We start from the raw sequence: 22,062 nt of genomic DNA, 5'->3' as shown, positions 1-22,062 counted from the left end.
TTTGTAAAATAAAAGTTTCTTTGAAAACTTAAAATATTTTTCACCAATTTTTTTTTTTTTTTTTATCATTTTTAAACTTTTATTTATAATATTTCATTTTTAATCATTTTGTTATATTTATGTGATTATTTTTTAAACAACCCTAAAAAAAAAATTAAAAACAACTACTTTGAAAACACCCTATGTTTTATTTTTAAGAACAAAAATTTATTTTGTGTCTTTTGATTTCTAAATATATTTTCTTTTCTTTTTTTTTTTCTATAAAATAAAAATATTACTTTTAAAAATATTCAATAAACACACCCTATACTTGCTTTTTCCCATTTTCTTTCTCTCATGATGTTGTAACTATTTGAGATGTAATCATCATTTTGGACTCGTGATAATAGTTCTTATAGTGTGGTTGAGATTCCATGAATTTAATAACTAAACTAAATAAGATATGTATTTTTTATTTCACTTGCTTTTTTACGTCCACTTTTCTATACTCTTAATCGAGTGAGAATTTCACTAACTTTAAAGCTTGAACCTCAAGTTTTCAATATGCACTCTCGAATTCCAAGGTTCCAATGAACCTTTAAAAATACTTCCAAGTGATCTATCTAACTTAAAAACCACTTATAAAATGAATTCTTAAATCCTAGCATAACAAGTAAAGTTAGGATGGATAAGAATAAATGCATTTGTGAGAGCTTTAAATGTGAGAAAAAGTTGGTTTAGCAATTTGAATGTAGTGAGTCCTATATATATAAATGTTCATAAATACTTCAATTTACATGTTTTTGGTTCAAGATCCTCAAAACCCTAAAAAAAAAAAAAAAACTTATCGATTGAGAAATCGATTTGACCGATTCACTAGCCATTGGGGTTCAGGACTACAACCAGTTGAACAATTAGTTCAAACACACTACTAAATGAAAGAGAGTTCACAAAGAGCACCTCAACAAATCAAGCTCAATTGACTCAATTGGTTCCCCTACCTCAACTGATTACACTATAATGTGCATAAATGACTCAAATCGAGGTTGGGAACTTTCGGTAACATGTGTTCAACTTCAAATAACCCTTTAAAGCAAGTTTAAGAAGAAATAGGGTTATGGTTTCATCAAAACCATGAAATCATCTAATTTTTAGAAAATGTGATCTATTTAAGTTTAATGAGAGATTATTTTTGAAATTTTTAGTACATAAAAAATTCATAACTCAAATGCACCAACAAGAATCAAACTTATGAACAATCATAGACCTTCTTAAATTTTTAAAAAGCTCAAGTTCTCAAGTTATTAATTTTCTTTAGTTGCTTAGACTTTATTTAAATTTTCAAAAATACCTAAAATAATTAACTCGACTTGAACTATTAGAAACCTTAACCTTATTTTGTAATCATCAAAACTTGATTAGAAGAATCATTAACCTAATAATATATATAGAAAGAGAGAAAGAAGGTGAGAAGTTAAAAGAAAATAAGAAATATATTTAAACTTAATATTTTTCTTACATTTTTTTCAATTTACTTTTCACTTTTTTTTTTCTTAAAAATGAAGAAATTAAAATTTTATAAGTTTCTAAATAATTTTGATCCTATTTTCTTTTCATCTTATTTATTTTTACTCATAAATTTAAATTAAAAAGATTTTTTCATCATTTGTTTTAAATTTTATTTTATATATGAGGAACACATTGTGAAAATAATTTTCATTATATTTGATTTTTCTTGTTACTCCTGTTGTGACTCGAAAGATTGAAATTTCTTCCTACTTTTTCTATATTAAAAAAAAAAAAAGAAAAAAGAAGAAGATATAAGTTTATAAGAATATTTTTTTAAAAATTATTGAATTTAAGTCTTGGAAATTTTGAGAAAAAGTAAAACCTTAAAGTTGAAGGAAAAAAATAAGTCTAAATTTAATTACAATTTTTACATTTTTTTTCATTTGTTTCTTTTTTTTTGGTTTATAAAAAGTAAAGAATTTGAAAATACATAAGTTTTTAAATAATTTTTATTATATTTGATTTTGTATTTTATTTTTCATGTTAAACTAAATAAAACATCTTAACTTCAGTGATACATTTTTTTTTTTGAAGTGCTTCTCATATACAAATATAATATAAGAAGTCATTTGAATTTCAAAATATATATATATATATATATATAAACTTAACTGTTTTTTTTTTCCAACTTAATTTTCACCTTTTTTTTTTTAATTTTTGGTTAAAATAGAAGAAAATAAAATTTAGAAGCTTCTAAATAATTTTCAACAAGTTTTATTTGTCTTCATATTATTTATTATCTTAAATTAAATAAGAAATTTTAAATTCCTTCCTACTATTTTTTTTCATCTTCCCTTTCGCTTGAAGCAACACAAACAACGTAAATCCTAACTTTATTTTCTTCTCATTTTTCATTTCTTTCCCATCTTCCAACTTAAAGATTTTTTCCATCCGAAATTTCAAAATTCCAAAAAAAAAAAAAAAACAAACAAAACAAAAAAAAAAAAAAATCAAAGGATCATAACGTAATTTTTATTCACACAATTTTTTTTTTCTTTCTATTTTACCATCTTTCCCTTGAGACTTGAATCATATTACTACTAACCTACAAATGAAAAAAGCCCGTGGAAAAAACTTATTACTATTTTAGAGTCGGTTGCATATAGATTTTAGAAAATATTTTTAATAAAAAAAGAAAGTGTTTTAGAAATAGAATAAGGTATTTGATAAAATTTAAAAAATATTTTTAAAAATCTACAAAATCACTTATAATATTGAAAAATCATTTATAGTATTTTCTGAAAAAACGTTTGATACGTGATTCTCTTAAAAACACTTTTAGAGAAAACACTTCTACTAAAACATTTCAAATAAAAACACTATCAAATACATTTTTATTATATTACATAACTTGAAAAGGTTAATTTCATAAATTCACATTAATAGATTATTATATTATTATATAATAGTTCCACATCAGCATTATGATATTCAAAGGAAAATAGTAAAAGAACCCTCAAGCCAATGCTCCCCAAGCCAATAATAATAATGATAAATATAGAATCACTTCATACAACAAAATTTACCATTTTTAACTGTAAAAGGGGTAATTTAGATAAAAATGAGCTTTGTTATAAGATCAACTTTTTTTCATACTTATCCATTGAAGTAAACTTAAAAACCTTCGAACTTAAATATCCATCAATGGAAACTATACATGCAAATATGCATCAAAATGGAGGATTAATTTCCTTGAATTGAATTTCACCTCTCTCAAAATGTCACTTATGCTTGAGTAAACTACTCGTTACCCAAAGGTTTAAAATCAAGTATTTTTTCGATTGATCATTGATTACTTACAACTAATGGCCACTTTTTTCTTGAAAACGTATTAGAAGCTCTTTGTTAGTGACCTCGAGGAAAATACAAGTTAATATCATATGATAAAAGTTAATTTTTCATTTAGTAATGTTAATTTATATTAATCTCAAAAATACCAATCATTTGGACTTATAAATGAACACGTTAAAACTACCCCTTAATAATTTCTTTGGCTTATATATAAATGAACGAAAATTAAATATAACAAAATTTATTTAAAATTTCATAACTTTATATAACAAAAAAAATGTAAATTTGGGAAGTATATACGTAAATTTTATTGAATTTGACCTGAAATTTTATTTTCTTTCAATTCTTCCCTACTATTTTCTTTTCTTTTAATTTTTTTTCTTTTTATGATATTTCATCTCTAATACTAATTTAGGCTTTGTTTATATTAGTTTTCTATCATATGATATTTGCATATTGGTTAAAAAGACGAGATTCTTTTTGTAAAATGATTTTTAAGTCATCCATCTTTTATAAGTGGAAAGCTCTTTTTTTTTAAGTTTAAAAGAGTTTCTATATTTATTTAATTATTTGTATTAGAAAAGGTTATGATTTTTTTTTTTTTTTAAAAAAACTTAATGTGGAAGCAAAAAAAAAAAAATGTAATTTTTTAATAAAAGCTTTATTTTATCTTATATAAGAAGTTATTTTATGTTTAATGAAAATTTTAAAATATTTGTATCATCCTTCGAAAATTATGACTTTGAATTTTACTAAAATTTCTATTTGGGGGGAAAAAAAAAAGAAGAAGAAAGCTATTATAACCAAAGCCTAAATTAGTATTAGAGATGAAATATCAATAAAAAAAAAAGAAAACAAAACAAAAAAAAAGAGAAAAATTAAAAGAAAAGAAAATAGTAGGAAAAATAAAAACCATTATGTAAGTCATCCATCTTTGTTGTGGATATAATGAAAGATATTCCTATGAATATGAGTCACAATTAAAAAAAAAATTGTTAGTTCATCAGTGGATATAGATATATGAAGGACTTTATTTCAAATTTAATTTCTATTTGGTTAATATTTTATGTCAAATTGGGAAAAATATTTTTTTAAAAAAACTTGAGATTATTATTTTAAAAATATAAAAAAAATGGAGAAAAATTAAATATTTGTTCAATTGAGTATTTGTTTTTAAACTAAAAAAGAAAAAGAAAAAAAAAACCTTAACATTTTAAAACAATTGTGAAAGTCGGTGTTTGTTATTATTATTATTATCATTTTATAATTTGAAAGAAAATTTAAAAGGTAAGGTATGGAAATTGATTTGATTTTGAATCTTTTTTAAAAACAATTTTAAATGAGAAATCAACACTAATAACATATCACCATCCTATTCTTCCAGTCCAAATCTTACCACCAAAGATCAGTAAAAGAATGTTGAAAAATCATTGAATTTTTCTTTTGTTTTTGTTTCAAAAGTATAAAAACATAATTAGAAGTGTCAAGAATATTTATAAAAACTAAAAACATAATTTGAGAACATTTGTACATTGTCTTGAAAATCCTACTTGCTTGTGCCCTAACTCAATCACCTTGATCAACTTGTTCGATCCCCTTATTCTGTCCACCGCACTTGCTGTCTTCTCCAGGGAGATACCCAATCAGTTTATCTCCCATCTTGGTCTCGACGGTTGGCGCAGCTTATCTCCCATCTTGGTCACGGCCACGTCGACAGAAGGCCGTGAAGGTGAGTTTTTTGAATCACTGTAAAAAAACATCCGTTAAGCTACAAAAGCCTGGGTTGTTGGTACAGTTTATCTCCCGTCCCAGCCAAGGAGCTCTGAAAAAGAAATGCCTAAGTCAAAAAGAACTCATGATTTTTATATAGAACATGACAAACCCCCTTTCAGTTAATTTTTTATCTTCCCTCCAAGAAAATTTAATAAATATCACATAAATTAAAAATAAGTCTCAGGTGATTGATTTAAACAATTCAATTACTTTGCAACAATCAAAACCATTCTAGAGCTAATGATTTTCCAGTAACATCAATCTAGGAACACAATAATATAATTAGGAAAAATCTATAAGATGCCGAATGAGTATATACCTGGTGAATTTTAAAATCTTTTAAAATGCTGCATTATTGAATAATGATATAATTATAATTAATCATAATATAAATAAATAAGATCAAAAAATAAAATGATGAAACTTGTGTGTTAATTCGTATTTATGTTCACATCTTGGTCTAGGGTTGTTTGGGAGAGTTTGAATCTCCCAGGTCCTACTTGAGTTGTGACCATGTTGGTACAGCTTATCTTGCATCTTGGTCTGGGCGGTTGGTGCAGTTTATCTCCCATCCCAACCAATGAGCTCTTCCAACAATGCGTAAGTAAAAAATTATTACATTGATTAAATATATTCTAAAGACCGGCCAGGTCGACAGAAGGCCGTGAAGGCGAGTTCCACTACAAAAGCCTGGGCTGTTGGTACAGTTTATCTCCCGTCCCAGCCAAGGAGCTCTTAAAATAAAACACTTAAGTCAAAAAGAACTCGTGATTTTTATATAGAACATGACAAACCCCCTTTCAGTTAATTTTTTATCTTCTCTCCAAGAAAGTTTAATAAATATCACATAAATTAAAATATGTCTCAAGTGATTGATTTAAACAATCAAAACCATTATAAAGCTATTAGTCTTGTTAATGATTCTTCCTTCTAATAACATCAATCTAGGAACATGACAATATAGTTTTCCCAAAAATCTGTAAGGTATTGAATTGGTATAAAACATCCATTCCACCACAAAAATACGACCTAGAAAGGATCGATCCTTTCTTGGGCGGTTGCTATCCCCCGTTATCTGCCTTGGAATTTTTTTACGAAGTCTTCTGACCCTATTAAATCTCTAGTAATCTCCCTTTACAAATGATCAAGGACAGAAGACGCACACATCCCTTTCTCCCTATACAAATTAATCAAGGACTGAGACACACAGCACGCAGCCAATATGTAAAACCCACGTTTGGCCAGCAAGAAGATCATCCTCTTCTAAGTTCTATCTTCAATTCCAATTTCTGAAACTCCCGTTGTTATTTGTACACTTCTTTGAAACTTGAAGCAATCATAGTGTTAAAACGATTACGGCATTTCATGGGGAATTTATAGGATTTTTTATTGCTGGAGTTATTCTAGATGGTTTAATGCACCTTGACCTAGAAAAATAGATCAAAACTCACTTGAAGAGGACTTTTGAGAGCATAGGACTAATAGTGAAAATCGGAAAATGATTAAGTGTCGTAAGAAAATTAAAGTAAAAAGGTGAAGTTTTGAAGAAATGTAGAGTATTTCCAGGGTGGTTAAGATGACAAAAGATTAGTTAACGTTTGCTTAATCATTTGGATGTTTAAGTTAATGAAATAAACGAGAATAAGTTTGAAATAAATTGACTGAAGTACATAATAATGAAATCATAGATGATAACATATGGGTCAACTTTCGAGGAACCATCGTCTACATCAGTTTATCTCCCCCCTACACCAGTTTATTTAGTTTATCTCCCCACTACATCAGTTTGTTTCTCAGGGTCCTACATCGAGTGTGGGGCAACAATCGTCTACATCAGTTTTATCTCCCACCATCTTCCAGTTTATCTCCCGTGGTTTTTGGGTATTGCAGGACCAGATCAGAAATCCCCCCACTATAAAGAACAAGTTTGTGTTATAGCAATGTCATGTGCCCGCTTATATCTTCAAGGTCTCAAATTTCAATGATTCTTTATTGATTTGTTTGTAATGTTCAGCGTGGAAAATTTACGGGGTTTTCTTCCAGCTTAATTTGCAGGGAAATTTCGATGAGGGGAAGAGCACAGAACCAGGAAGATCAGGAGAGAGTTCGATGGTCACCGGACGAAGACAAGAAACTTGCTGAATATATGGAGAGACATGGTGAGACTGGCTCCTGGAAAAATGTCCCAACTCTTGCAGGCCTGAACAGGGAACCGAAGGCTTGTAGGCAAAGGTGGTACAGCAACGTGAAGCCTGGTATCAACCAAAAGCCCTTCTCTGAAGAGGAAAAAGCCACCATTATCGAACTCCAAAAGCAGCATGGCAATGAGTAATCAGAGTCATCCTCATTTTGTTCATCTTTTTTCTAACTATTGGGATTTAGGGTTTGGGGTTTAGAGTTTAGTGTACTTAAAAGGAACTTGTGTTTGTTTTTCAGGTGGGAAACTATAGCACAGGAGATGAGCGGAAGAACGGCTACTAAGATCAAGAATTTCTGGAATTCCCATCAGAGGAACAACCCACAAGTTTGTCCCAGGAACCCAGATGGGATCGGTATTGAGCTTGCGAGTATTCCAAATGCAAGTTCCATTCCTGCGCCGGTTTCAGCCTCACTGGAGCCCTCCAAGGCCGATCAAGTAGTGGAGATTGTTGAGGTCACCCCAGCTGACCAAGAAATCGCCAACCGTTATCCCAGTACTTCAACCACCTTTGAGCATTGTGACGATTTAGGTTCAGAAGGCATTCCAGTCGATATTCTATTTAACTGGAGCCCTCCAGACACTTCAGTCGATAGTATATTTAATTAGTACACGCATGCCTACATCGATCTCCTTCATGCTCATGGATCATGTAACATAATAAATTAAGACTCTGGTTTGTGTGATCGTGTTGATAGGGTACTTAGACCCTTTTCAACACAAAATAATGCTTCATTTCTAGATTGGGTTCGTAGAGATAATGAGTATGTATTGGGCTATGATGAGTGTTTGATTTGTACGCTAAATCGCATCAACTTCCTCTTCTCCATGGTTATGAATATTATAATAAACCCGTGTTTTGTGTTAAGTTGACGGGTACTTTAGTCCCCTTTCTAGGTCTCTAATGCGTGTATAATGAGCCCCACATGTATTTGACGTGTATACCAGTTCCTTTGATCATCATCTCCAATCTTGTTAATTTAACTACAACTCCACCGTATGAATGGTTTTATCCAAGTAAGTGATTCAACTCTTTTAAGTATTATCCTGCAATCATATAATTCAACCTTGGAGTTGACTTAATTTGCAGTAAGATCATGACGAAAATCAGTAGAAGATTATTACCATATCATTGAAAAAAAATTGTTCTTTTCCTTTTTGTTCTTAAAAATAAAAATACAATTAGAACTATCAAGAATATTTATAAAAATTAAAACCACATTTGTATATTGTGTTATAGTGCATGTGGGTCAAAATCACCACCAAATTGGAGGGAGAGAGAGATGGAGGGGGATGAACTTCCAAAGATTATTAATTTTAAGAGTTGCCTTCAGTTGACCAGTTTCAGGAGATAAACTGTAGCCATCGGTCTCATTGGATCCGCAAAGAGTTGTAGAGGCAACGTTCTTTGTTCCAAGGGCATGGATTTTAGGTTAGATTTGTGTGTAGGGTAGGGCTTCAGAGATGTGGCAAGAGTTGCAGACTGAGATGGACTAATTTTATTGTTGGTTTAAAACCTTGACATTTTAAAATAATTGTGAAAGATGGGGTTTGTTATTATTATTATTATTAGTTTATAATTTGAAAGAAAATTTAAAAGGTAAAGGTAGGGAAATTTATTTGATTTTGAATCTTTTTTAAAAACAATTTTAAATGAGAAATCAACACTAATAACACATCACCATCCTATCCTTCCAGTCCAAATCATACCACCAAAGATCAGTAAAAGATTGTTGAAAAATCATTGAGTTTTTCTTTTGTTTTTGTTTCTAAAATATAAAAATATAATTAGAAGTGTCAAGAATATTTATAAAAACTAAAAACATAATTTGAAAACATTTGTACATTGTCTTGAAAATCCTACTTGCCTGTACCCTAACTCAATCACCTTGATCAACTTGTTCGATCCCCTTATTCTATCCACCGCACTTGCTGTCTTCTCCAGGGAGATACCCAAACAGTTTATCTCCCATCGTGGTCTCGGCGGTGGCGCTTTCTGAAGTTACTAGATCAAGCCTTTGACCGGCGTCTCAACCCCACTAATTAACATAGTAATCTAACCTTCTGTTAGCCCTTAAAATTTTCCAATGAATACATAACTCTCTCTAAAATTCTATATAAAGAAATTTGCAGCTCAGGGATTCTAGTATGTTGAAATTTAGGATGAATTGTCAAAATTTTAGGAGAGATTCAGGAAGTTAGGAAGCATCCAAACAAACAAAACACTATATTTTTCCTATATTTGATTAATTTAATCGGAAATACATTAGAATGAAAAAAGGAAAACCCCAACAAGGGGGAAAAAAGGACACTAACATGAAAGTTAGTTGCAGATGAACATCAAGATCAAAGCCAAACACCTTCCAGAATCATCAAAATAAGACCCCAAAAAAAAAATATCTGAAAAAAATTTACATAAGAGAACAGTCATATTCATCTTACTCTCTCTCTCTCAATTCCTTTTTTTTGTTTTTCTTTTTGAATCATTTCTTCAAATTTTCTTTGAGAGTTGTGGTTAAATGGTGAGAGGCTAGGGCAGATAGAGAGGGTGATCGTTATCGGACCATTGACTCTGAGTCCAGTAGCCTTGATCAAAGTTTCCAGGAAGATCGAAGATACCTTGATCACCACTGGTCTGCCAATCCAACGATGGGAATCCGCCATGGTTTGACCTGTTCTGCAACGCTGATAACTCCACCTGAACAGTCTGATCAAGAAATCCCGCGGTGATCTCCTGCATCTTCAACTCATCGGACATCTTTTGCTGCTGCTGTTGCCACTGTTGATTCTGATCAACTTGTTCTTGATATTTAAACGGTGAAATGTCGGAAATATTGAATCCAAGAGCCGCTGGATCGTTCGACCCCGTCATCAAGCTGGTAAAGCTCCCGATCTCAGGGAAAATGTTACTGTCCGACGAGTGATCCAGCAACGTCGGCATCTCAAAAAAAAAAAAAATCCTTTCTTTAATAGAATTCTATAAACATAGAGTTCACTTTAAGTCACCTCAAAATAGCTGCAAGTCTCTTTCAAATTTCATATTAAAAAAAAAAAAAACAAATATACGAGATTATGGTACGACCTATAAAGGATCGATCCTTTCTTGGGCGGTTGCTATCCCCCGTTATCTGCCTTGGAATTTTTTTGTGAAGTCTTCTGACCCTATTAAAACTCTAGTAATCTCCCTTTACAAATGATCAAGGACAGAAGACGCACACATCCCTTTCTTCCTATACAAATTAATCAAGGACTGAGACACACAGCACGCAGCCAATATATAAAACCCACGTTTGGCCAGCAAGAAGATCATCCCTTTGTCATCCCTAATATTCTTTCCCTCTTTGACTCATTCTCATGCTAGCAAGAAAACACAAGGACAAAAACATCACCATCACGAATGTACAAAGATTTTGTTGTCGAGATTCAATCAAGCAAAAGTTGTCATCAATAAATATGACAATGTTTACTAAAATGTCTAGTTTTCCACAGAAAACTAATCAAATACACGAACAGCAAGTAGGGTGGGGCCTTCCATGCCAGCCTTCAAGTTTGCTCGAATATAGAAAGTTTGAAGATTCTTCAGAATTGTCTTCTTACTAGGGTTTAAGTTGAGTGGACTACTACACTTGGGATGCATGGGCCCATGGTGTTAGTGCACGTGGGAGTAGCATTTTCGTAAATAATAAAATAATATAATTGCGTTCACAAATAATATAAGCTTATATGGATAAATATATCGGGAAAAGTGATAAGAATTTAATTTTTATAAGGAATGTGCTCTTGTTAATTCCGAAATTAGACATTCCACGCCCAATTCTTTTAAAACTAAAACTAATTATAAGCCCAGATTTGATCCAAACCACTAGACCAATCTAATGACAAGAAATGCTTATAAAACTTATATTTGGATCATGCCTTCAGGCCCAATTCGCTGGCAAGTTTGACTTATAAGGGATGTTGCAAAGTATTTATAGAGCACTTAAAGTACATATATAGAATTCATGTGTTTCCAATGTGGGACTGGGACTTGGACTGTTCTTGGAGGGTTCTTGGAGGGTTGAACGCATGGATCTCTTAAAAATTAAAGTTTGAAGTCTTTGAACCATTGAGCATTGCACCATATTTATTATATGATGTTGTTAAAAATATATATAGTAAGAATCTAAGATTAATGTTTTTATTTCAAATTTTTATCATATAAATTTTTTAAAGAAATGTAAATATTTAAATTCCTGTTTATTTTTATAATAATATAATTATTATTATTATAAAAAAATAATATAAATTAATTAATATAATAATTTTAAAACAATAAAATACAAAGACAAAAAGAAAAAAATTAAATATTATAAATTTTTTCATCTTAAATATATCTTCATTCTTAAATATTACATATTTCTATTTAATAAAATTTAAAATATTAAACTTTATCATTTAATTTAATATACCAAATATAAGAAATCAAACATTATTAAAATTTGTAATTTTATATATTTTTAATTTTTTATAATTATTTTTAATTTTATATAATATATAAATTATATATTTATTGCATCACTGGTTCAACCGTGGTTCGACTGTTGGTCCAACCAATGAACCGGTAATTTTTCCGGTTCAATGATCAGTCCGGTTCTGAAAATATTGGGTAAAAGAATTCCATGTCATGTCATGTCATGCACGTAGGGAGAATGAGAACTTAAAGAAAAGAAATCCTTTTGGTTGCTGAGAAATGCAGGAAGAAGAAAATCAAACTTGAAACTTGCATTAAATAATTCAATGAGTAAATAAAAGACAATGCCAAATATGGATGCATGCAATTAAAGTAAATGTGTATCAGAATTTAAAAATAAATTAGAAGTATTTTCTTGGTTAGTAAGAAAACAAAGGTAAAGCAAAAGAGAACTCAGAAACTTGCGAAGACAAATTCAAAGACAAAATTTGTGCTTATTTTCCTACAAGAAGACAATATCATGGATAAATAAAAGACAATATCAAATATTGATTCATATAAATAAATAAAGGATAATTTGAATTGAAAACTTAAAAGTTTTTTTTTTAAAAAAAGACATTTGCCCTTGCATACAATAGCTAATTCAACCACAACCTCTTCATTTATTTTCTTAACAATTTATCAGATGAAAAACGCCGAAAAAGTTTAAAACTTTTTCTTAACAAATGTTGTCTTCTCACTTAGCAAATTGAAACATGAATTTATTAAGTATGCTTGAAGCCTTAAAAGAGTAGCATCCTAAATATCTGGTGACATCATAAATTTGGCAAAGCCACTCTAGCATACTTCCAAAAATAGTTCTAGGGATCTCATCGCCTCTAGTAACTATATATTGCGAATTATCTATAAAAATCAAGCAAATAAGCAAATCAAATCACAAAGTCCCATATTCCTATTAAAAATATATGAGAATGAGCACAGTGGAAGATCTAAGGCCATATAAACTCATTCACCAAAGCTTAAATAACAGTGCATGAATCATTTCATCAGAAAATTAACTAAAAAAAATTAGTAGTAACAAGAAGTTCTAACAATCCATGGCTTCTATTAAGAATAATCCAAAATAAATAATAAGAGTGCAAAAAAGAATAACCATCCATCGAAAAAAAAACCTTCTGTTAATTTATTAAGCCCTAATTTTTCAATAATAAATCCAAAAAAAGAAATGTCAAAAATTTCCCCCCTTTTTCCCTCATTCTCTCATCCACCCAACAATCAGCTACACATTCTTAACACACTCCATTCATCCTTGTCCAACTACATCCAATTTCATCAACATACCAAAAACAAACCAAAAAAAAAAAAAAAAAATTGACAAGCCCCCAGAGCGTTTTGCCCAAATATAATTGACAGCCTGTTATGTTGTCCATTGAAATTGTCGGTGTTGAACCCTAAAATAGTTGAAGACTGCCAACCAACCCCAAACCCCCCAAAACAACTATTAAACTCAATATAAATTATACTATCTTTTCCAAACTACACAAAATTACAAAACTTGATCAAACAAAATCCTTTAATGGAAAAATATCTCAACCTCGATAATGGAAAAAAAAACCCACAAAAGAGGAAAAACAAAACCCTTTAGGCTATGTTTGGCTCTTAGAAAATGTGAGAGAAAGAAAATTGGGAGGAAAAATGGAAGGAAAGAAAAAATTAAGGAAATGAATATAAATTTTTTTGCTTATTTGGTTATCCATGGAAAATTCAAGAGGAAAAAAAATCATTTCTTTTGTTTGGTTAACTATGAAAAAATTCAAGGAAAACAAAATCAACAATTTGTCTTAAACAATTATCAATTTGTTGAATAATAAAATAAAATTTCTACTCTTATTTTATAAAAATTAGTTTTGCAAAACTATTGCAGAAACACATAACCAACCCACAACCCAACTCAAAACATTGCTCCTTACTCACATGAATTTATGTGAAAATCAATGCTTAGATCAACCAAATTCAATAATCCTAGAAATCACACACAAGCAACCAAATTTCCTGCAAATTAACACTGCATTTATGATTTTGTTCTTTTATTGAAATTGTAATGGAATCGGAGCTTTGGCCTCTCTTGAGATTCTCATAGTCTGAGTTTACATGCTTCGCGACTGAGCTTTGTGCTCAACCATGACATATTCACTGTGACATTGCTAAATTGTATAAGCAGTTGGACTAAGAAGGAAGAGAACACAAGTCTGTACAAGCATCTTGCCAAATAACCCACATGAATTGATTGGAATTGGTCCAAATTCTTTTCACATGAGTGAATCTTGTGAACATCAAATTGTTGTACGCCCCCCTAAATCTTATTACTGTGGCTTGGCAATCATCACCGGCAGAAAATCAAATTATTCCATCTCACCTATTCCCAAACTAGTACATGGTTTTAAACTAAGAAAAGTAAAAATCAATGCACTTCATATGGATCTTTTTAGAATTTTTATCATACATTGTAGCTACTTCTTTAGAAAATAAGCATTTCTATGTTGAGGCTTTCTTGCAAGCAATAGCAATCAAATTATGATTTTTTTCCCCCTTTGTTTTGCATCATTTAAACCACATTGCAAAGTCAAAGGAGTTGGGAGTCAAAGAATGGCAACAGTTTAGACTAATAAAGCCAAACAAAGAAAGAACCAAAGAGAGTCCAACTCCAACTTTTCAGTGAACCCTGAATCCTCCATGAAAAATGAAGTCAAAGGCGTTGGGCCCACGGTGTTAGTGCACGTGGGAATAGAATTCTATAAACATAGAGTTGTCTTCCAACTCTATAATGTTTACCCTGAATCCTCCATGAAATATAAAGTCAAAGGCGTTGGGCCAAGGTGTCAGTGCACGTGGGAGTAGAATTCTATAAACATAGAGTTGTCTTCCAACTCTATAATGTTTACTAAAATGTCTAGTTTTTTCAGAATTGTCTTCCAACATGGTGCTCCCTTAAAATTATCTTTTTATCATTTGAAAAAAAATCCTTTCTTTAATAGAATTCTATAAACATAGAGTTTACTTTAAGTGCAATTTCCCGTTTACCTGTAACTAGTTTTGGGCATATAATGTCACCTCAAAATAGCTGCAAGGCTCTTTCAAATTTCATATTAAAATTGTCTTTTTGTCATTGTTTTAAAATTCTATTTAAAAAAAAAAAAAGACAAATATACGAGATTATGGTAGAAAAAAAATACGACCTGGATCCATCCTTTTCCTATCCCCCGTTTATCTGCCTTGGAATTTGTTTACGAAGTCTTCGGCGATACCAAATCGGTGGCTGAGATACACACATCCCTTTCCTTTCCCTGAAAAATTTTAGTCAAGGACTGAGAGATAGCACGTAGCCAATATTTATAAAAACCCACCTTTGGCCAGCAAGAAGTTCATACTCTTCTAAGTTCTATCTTCAATTCCAAGTTCTGAAACTCCCGTTGTTATCTGTACACTTCTTTGAAACTTGAAGCAATCTTAGTTTTAAAACGATTACGGCATTTCATGTGGAATTTATAGGATTTTTGTTTCCATCTGCGCAGGTGATTGATAATGGCAGCATCACAGGCACGTGAGCGGAATGGGCCGAAAAAGAGTCCATGGACTCCTAAAGAAGATCAGAAACTGATAAGATACATCAAGAAACATGGTGAGCCTAGACAGTGGACAAAGGTCCCAAAGCTTGCGAGGCTGAACAGGTGTGGGAAGAGTTGTAGATTGAGGTGGCTCAAATATCTGAGGCCCGATATCAAGCGAGGGAACTTCACTCAAAACGAAGAAGACACCATCATCAAACTTCAATCTGTTCATGGCAACAGGTAATGAGTCTCCTCATTTTGTTCATCTTTTTCGATCTTGAAAATACATCATTTGAGGAGATTGTCTTGTTTTGGCAGGTGGGCCTTTATTGCCACTCGACTTCCTGGCCGGACTGACACTGAAATCAAGAACTATTGGAACACCCGTTTGAAGAAGCTTGCGAAAAGGATATTTCCCCAGCCACTCAAACACCGTTGTTACAACCGTTACTAACTGCTGCTGTTTTTTTGGGTTCTTGTGCGAATTATCTAAGAGACTATGCCCTGAAGTTGCAGTCAGATGCACGGGTACCCAATCCTCACCTCCATGGAGTTGGTTTCATTTCAACATACCCTACGGGGGCTCTCACCGGTCAAGGATCCGGTTTCAATTATCAGGCGATGAGGGACCCAACAGTTTACAACCCTCCAGACCAATTTGATCGTTTGATTACCAGCATTCTAAATACGGGGGTTTGATTCCTTTCCCACAAGTTGACCAAAACTATGCAGCCCATATTGGCTCTCTGTTTGGGATATCCCCTGCCACACAGACCCCGATACAACCGTTACTCGCAGTTGCTGGTTGGTTAGCTTCTACTGGGGCTTATCTAAGGGACTACGCCCTGGGATTGTACTCAGATGCAGAGCTACCTAATCTTCACTCGCTGCATAACCCCGTAGTACAGCCGGGCTTCAGTGACATTACACCCGATCCTCAGGCTCAGCTCGCTGGACTTGGTTTCATTTCAACAGACCCTGCTCAGACTCTCCCCAGTCATCACAACTATCCAGACGAGCATGGTTCTTTGTTTGTTAATATTCCAACTGAAAGGTCTGTTCCTGCAGTTCTAGTTTCAGACTCAACCGAGCGCTCCAGGAACCGAGCGCTCCAGGGCCAACCAAGTAGTGGAGAACGAGGTCACGCCAGCTGAAGAATCAACTAAAGCCTTCCTAAAACTTAGTAGGCGAGAACTTCTAATGGATGATGAGACTGGCGAATCTTTCGGGGGAGACTTTTCACCTGATGCCGTTAATTCTAAAATTGCAGAGTTTCTTTCTGTGATTGCCGATAATCCAAATGCAAATTCGATTCCTGTACCAGTTTCAGCCTCACCTGAGACCTCCATGGCCAATCAAGTAGTGGAGAAGATCACCCCAGCTGGTCAAGAAATCCCCAACTCTTTCTGAGCAGATGTAGACCCAGTTCTGTATGAAATGATGTTGAGCGAGACTCATTTCTGTTTGAAATAACGGTTCATTTCTGTTAAGAGAAGAGAGGAAAACGCATCTGTCCAGATTTCATCAACAATCCAATCCTATGTCATTTGTGGTCCAATCAAGTTGAAATTTGGAGGAGATGTTTGAAACTCGAGTAGCTACAATCTGAACGAGATCAGATTTTGAGCTTGAAATTAGTATTACTGCCTGTGAACAGTAATGACGTTTTTGGGTATATTTTCTTCAATTTTCTTTGTTTTTTTTGTCAAAAAAAAATTGTATAATTTAAGGCTATATGTACTCTTGATGCATTTGACAATTATTATTGATAATGGAAGTTTGAACTAGACTAGGTTCCATGGTTTTTCCCTTATGAGGGTTTTTACGTAAAAATTCTAATATCTGATTTATTTTTCTGTTACATGAGTTTATTTTTTTATTGCTAGTAGTTGCTATTGCCTATTTAATTTTGCACAAAAAAATTATAGAAAATTTCTGGTGTTTATTGGAATAGTGTGAATTCACTCTAACAATTTATGGGTTAGTTATATATAGATAAATGAGTATCAGTAACTCCAATGCCATTTAAATGGGTTTATTGACAAGAATTTAATTTTTATGGCGAATGTGTTATTGTAAATTCCAAAACGAGTCCTAAGGCCTTGAATTTAATGTTGATTTGAAATTATAGAAATCTGGCCGCATACCGACTTTCTTTAACTGGATGCTTCTAAAACTCCTAAAGACCCTTCTTGTATCCTCATCCACAGGTATGTGAACTGTGAGGCCAGATTCAATGCGTTAAGGTGACATGAGTAAATAAAAAAAAATAAAAAAATAAAAATGTATGAATTAAGAGTACAGGTTTAAATTATATTGGGTCAAGGCAAGATAAAACGTGATGAAAATGACAAAATTGATGGATGATGTGTCTTCTGGTGTAGAGGAAATTAAGTGAAATAAGTAAATAAAAAAAAAAATAAGTGTATAAATTAAAAGTCAGGAGGTTTAAATTGTATTGGGTCAAAGTAAGATAGAACATGATGAAAATGACAAAATTGATGGACGATGTGTCTTATGGTGTAGTAGGAAATAAAATAAAATAAGCAAATAAAAATAAAAATAAGTGTATGAAATAAGAGTATGGGGGTGTGGACCCACATTTTTCATGTGTGTCCCCACTCGTTAGAGAGACTTGTTTTTTAAGGTGAAAAATTATTTTTGATAAAAATTGAAATTGTCACTTATTTTATTTTATTTTTAAAATGAAAATAAAATAAGAAAGAAAAACCTTAAAAAATGTGACTCTAAGAGTTTTGGAAAAGCTTGTCTTTGAAAAACCTGAGTTTAGGTATAGGGATCAAGTTACCTATTACGAAGGTACCTCAAAGAGGTAACACCCCTTTAAACCCTAAAAAAATCTTTACTAGCTAAGTCGAGGGAAATGTAACAATTAATCAATTGATTATGGATACTTAGATAGGTTAAAGTGATTTCAAAATTAGCATGCCAAATAAGAAAGTCAAATCACAATCATAAAGAAGAGGATAGTGTGCGTACCTGAACAACAACTTAAGCGCCATCACAAGGTATTAAAGTTAGCTTAAACAACAAGATATATAATATGCAACATGCATTCTATCTCATTCAAATAATCAAGTAACAAACAAAACATACAAAGCAATAACATATATTCGATTTTGCACACTAAAAGTTTGCATGTTTGCATAATTAAAGAGATAAAAGGCGTGAGAGATGTACCTAGATAGCATGCATAACTTATAGTGTGCTTACACGTAATGAAATAGGGTTAGAACAATTCATGATAGGAAATAACTATGATGCAAAATACTTATATATATATATATATATATATATATATATATAACATTTGTGTAGCTAAAAAAAGGCAAGATTCCAAAGGAATATCATCTATCACCTAGGACATACATACAAGCTCATTTTTAAATTTAAACTAATACAATAGGTAGCCATAATTATCAAAGTTAGTAACTAAGACAAAAACATGCAGTAAATAGGTAGAACAGTTGCATTCAATTGAAAAATTCTAAACAAATATCTAGAAACATCATTTCAACATGGGAGGAATCATACGACATTTTCATTATGTCTGTATTACAATGCCAAAGTCAAAATCAAGGAAAGACATCAATTAACTACAAGTTAAAAGGTAAGTTAAACATTGTCTAGAAATCCCAACATGCAATCACAACAGGAACTTTTAAAGAATAAATCCTAAAAAAAATATCTAGAAGTGGATTTTAGTTACAAAAATTTTCAGAGGACCTCTTCTATATGTCTAGATTATCAAACAAAAGGCCAAGCAATTTAGTAAATCTTCAATTGATTCCAGTTTACAAAAACATCTCTAAAGGTCTAGGCCAGGATAGAATTCAATTAGAGGCATAAATTGATTTTTTAAAATAACATAGAAATGCCACAAAATCATACAAAAAAATCATGCAACATGTTTAGAATTTATATTTTACAAAAATAAAATAAAATAAATACAAGGTCAAAAGGCACACGAATCAATTTTAAAAACAATCAAACATCTCATCTATTTAAAATTAGGGCAGTACAGTGAATGTAGCAAGGAAAAAATATATCTTTTGATTAGTGAAAATATTTTCAATATTTTATTTGTCTAAAGTCAATTTCAAGAAATCTCAAAATAAATAAAAATATCAAATAAAATTTACAAGGTCGCCTAATAATTTATTTTTACAAAAATATTTCGAATGTCTAGAATCGGGTGAAAATAGAATCCCGAAAAGACTCATTTATGTGTTTTATTTTAGAATTGTTTTTTAATTCAAACAAAGTTCTAAATTCATATTTGAGATGTCTACAATATCATACAATCATTGAAAATAAAAATATTAAAAACATCATAACTAGGTCAAATCAAATTTTATTTTTAGGTGTGCAAATAAATTAAATAAGTTGATAAGGTTTTTGAAAAATGATTTTTATGTAAGGGTTTCACTAATTCCCCATTCAATATCCATAAGTTTTACCCGTGTATTCTCATTAGTTTGGGAGCATAAGTCCAAACTTATGTGAATAAAAAAAAAAAATTTGAGAACCAACAAAGGACAATGCAACTTAGATGGAATGAGTTGCATAATTTATATAGAAAATGTGTTCTTTGCCTGAACCTAGAATGAATGTTTTTCTAAAGCCTTTTATTGATTTAAGTACTTTTGATTTCTAAACATATTTTCTTTTTTTTTCTATAAAATAAAACACTATTTTTAAAATAGTCAATAACCCTATACTTCCCCTTTCCTGTTTTCTTTCTCTTTGGATGTTGTAAATATTTGGGATGTAATCATTATTTTGGACTTGTGATAATAGTTCTTATAGTGTGGATGAGATTCCATGAGTTTAATTACTAAATTGAATTTGATATGTATTTTTTATTTCACTTGTTTTTTTACATCCACTCTCCTCAACTCTTAATCAAGTGAGAGTTTTATTAGTTTTAAAAAATGAACCTTAAGCCTTCAATATACACTCTTGGATTCCAAGGTTTCAATGAACCTTTACAAATACTTGAAGTGATCTATCAAACTTAAAAACCACGTATAAAATGAATTCTTCAATCCTAGTATAACAAGTAAAACTAGGAAGGATAAGAATAAATGCATTTGTAAGAGTTTTGATTAAGAGAAAAAGTTAGTTTAGCAATTTGAATGTAATGAGTCTTATATATATAAATGTTCTTAAACACTTCAACTTATATGTTTTTGGTTCAAAATCGTCAAAACCCAAAAAAAGAAATTATTGATTAAACAATCGATTTGATCAATTCACTAGCCATTAAGGTTCAGGACCAATAGAAGAGAGTGCACAAAGAACACCTCAACAGATCAAGTTCAACTAACTTTATCGATCTCTCCCCTACTTCAACTGATTACAATATAAAGTGCATAAATGACTCAAATCAAGATTAAGAACCTTCGGTAACATGTGCTCAACTTCAAATAACATTTTAAAGTGAGTTTAAGAAGAAGTAGGGTTAGGATTTCATCAAAATCATGAAATCGTCTCATTTTAAGAAAATGTGATCTATTTAAGTTTTAGATTATTTTTGAAATTTTTAGTGCATAAAGAATTCATTGCTCAAATGCGCCAACAAGAATCAAACTTATGAACAATCCTAGATCTTCTTAAGTTTTTAAAAAGCTCAAGTTCTCAAAGTATTAATTTTCTTTAGTTGCTTGAACTTTTTAAAAATTTTTAAGAATACCTAAAATAATCAACTCAACTTTAACTATTAGAAACCTTAACCTTATTTTGTAATTATCAAAACTTGATTAGAAGAATCATTAACCTAACAATATAGAGAGAGAGAAAGAAAGGAAAAAGTTAAAAGAAAATAAGAAATATATTTAAACTTAATATTTTTCTTTCATTTTTTTTCAATTTACCTTTCACTTTTTTTCTTAAAAGTGAACAAATTAAAATTGTGTAAGTTTTAAATAATTCTCATCCTATTTTATTTTCCTTCATCTTATTTATTTTTCCTTATGGAGGAATAGAAACAAAGAAAAAATCTAATTTTATTTTCTTCTAATTTTTCCTTTCCCAACTTCCCGCTTAAAGATTTTTTTCAAAACCAAAAATCACAATGTAACTTTTCTCACTCTAATTTTTTTTGGACCTATTTTACCATCTTTATTTCATACCTCAATCATTTCTACTAACACACCAATTAAAAAAGCCAATGGAAAAACCTATCATTGTCTTATTGTATTAGATGACTTGAAAAGCTTAATCAATACAATAATTTCACAACATAAAAAACATTATTATAATCAAAGGAAAATGGTAAAAGAAAAATCTCCTAAATCTTACCCTAATGCCAATGCACCCAAAGCAAAATATATACATATATATAACAATATTAATAAAATAAAATAAAATAAATATATAGAATCACTTCATACAATAAAATTTACCATTTTTAACTACACCTTTCTCAACTACAAATGGGCAATTTAGATAAAAAGGAGCTTTGTTATAAGATCAACTTCTTTCCTACTTATCCATTGAAGCAAACTTAAAAACCAGCAAACTTGAGCATCTATCAATGGCAACTACACATGCAAATATGCATAAAAATGGAAGATTAGTTTGCTTGAATTGAATTTCACCCCTCCCAAGATGTCACTTATGTTCAAGTAAACTACTCTTTAATCATAGGTTTTACATTACGTAATGATATC

At 30.9% G+C, this 22,062-nt stretch overlaps 2 protein-coding genes across 2 annotated transcripts; both read left to right on the top strand.

The window, feature by feature from the left end:
• The first annotated feature begins 7,168 nt into the window (after positions 1 to 7,168).
• On the top strand, positions 7,169 to 8,052 carry LOC117933999 (transcription factor MYB92-like). Its single transcript, XM_034855584.1, has 2 exons — positions 7,169 to 7,440; positions 7,549 to 8,052. The coding sequence occupies exons 1-2, from the start codon at positions 7,178 to 7,180 to the stop codon at positions 7,916 to 7,918; spliced, it is 633 nt and encodes a 210-aa protein (XP_034711475.1). The 5' UTR covers positions 7,169 to 7,177; the 3' UTR covers positions 7,919 to 8,052.
• Positions 8,053 to 15,341: 7,289 nt separating this feature from the next.
• Positions 15,342 to 16,521, top strand: LOC117933909 (transcription factor MYB93-like). Its single transcript, XM_034855491.1, has 4 exons — positions 15,342 to 15,607; positions 15,686 to 15,801; positions 15,864 to 16,060; positions 16,141 to 16,521. The coding sequence occupies exons 1-4, from the start codon at positions 15,342 to 15,344 to the stop codon at positions 16,519 to 16,521; spliced, it is 960 nt and encodes a 319-aa protein (XP_034711382.1).
• Positions 16,522 to 22,062: the final 5,541 nt, after the last annotated feature.

This window comes from Vitis riparia, chromosome 16 (assembly GCF_004353265.1).
Source record: "Vitis riparia cultivar Riparia Gloire de Montpellier isolate 1030 chromosome 16, EGFV_Vit.rip_1.0, whole genome shotgun sequence".
In the NCBI taxonomy this organism is placed as follows: Eukaryota; Viridiplantae; Streptophyta; class Magnoliopsida; order Vitales; family Vitaceae; genus Vitis; species Vitis riparia.
The sequence above is the reverse complement of the archived record's forward strand: the minus strand, read 5'-3'. Positions and strand labels throughout refer to the sequence as shown.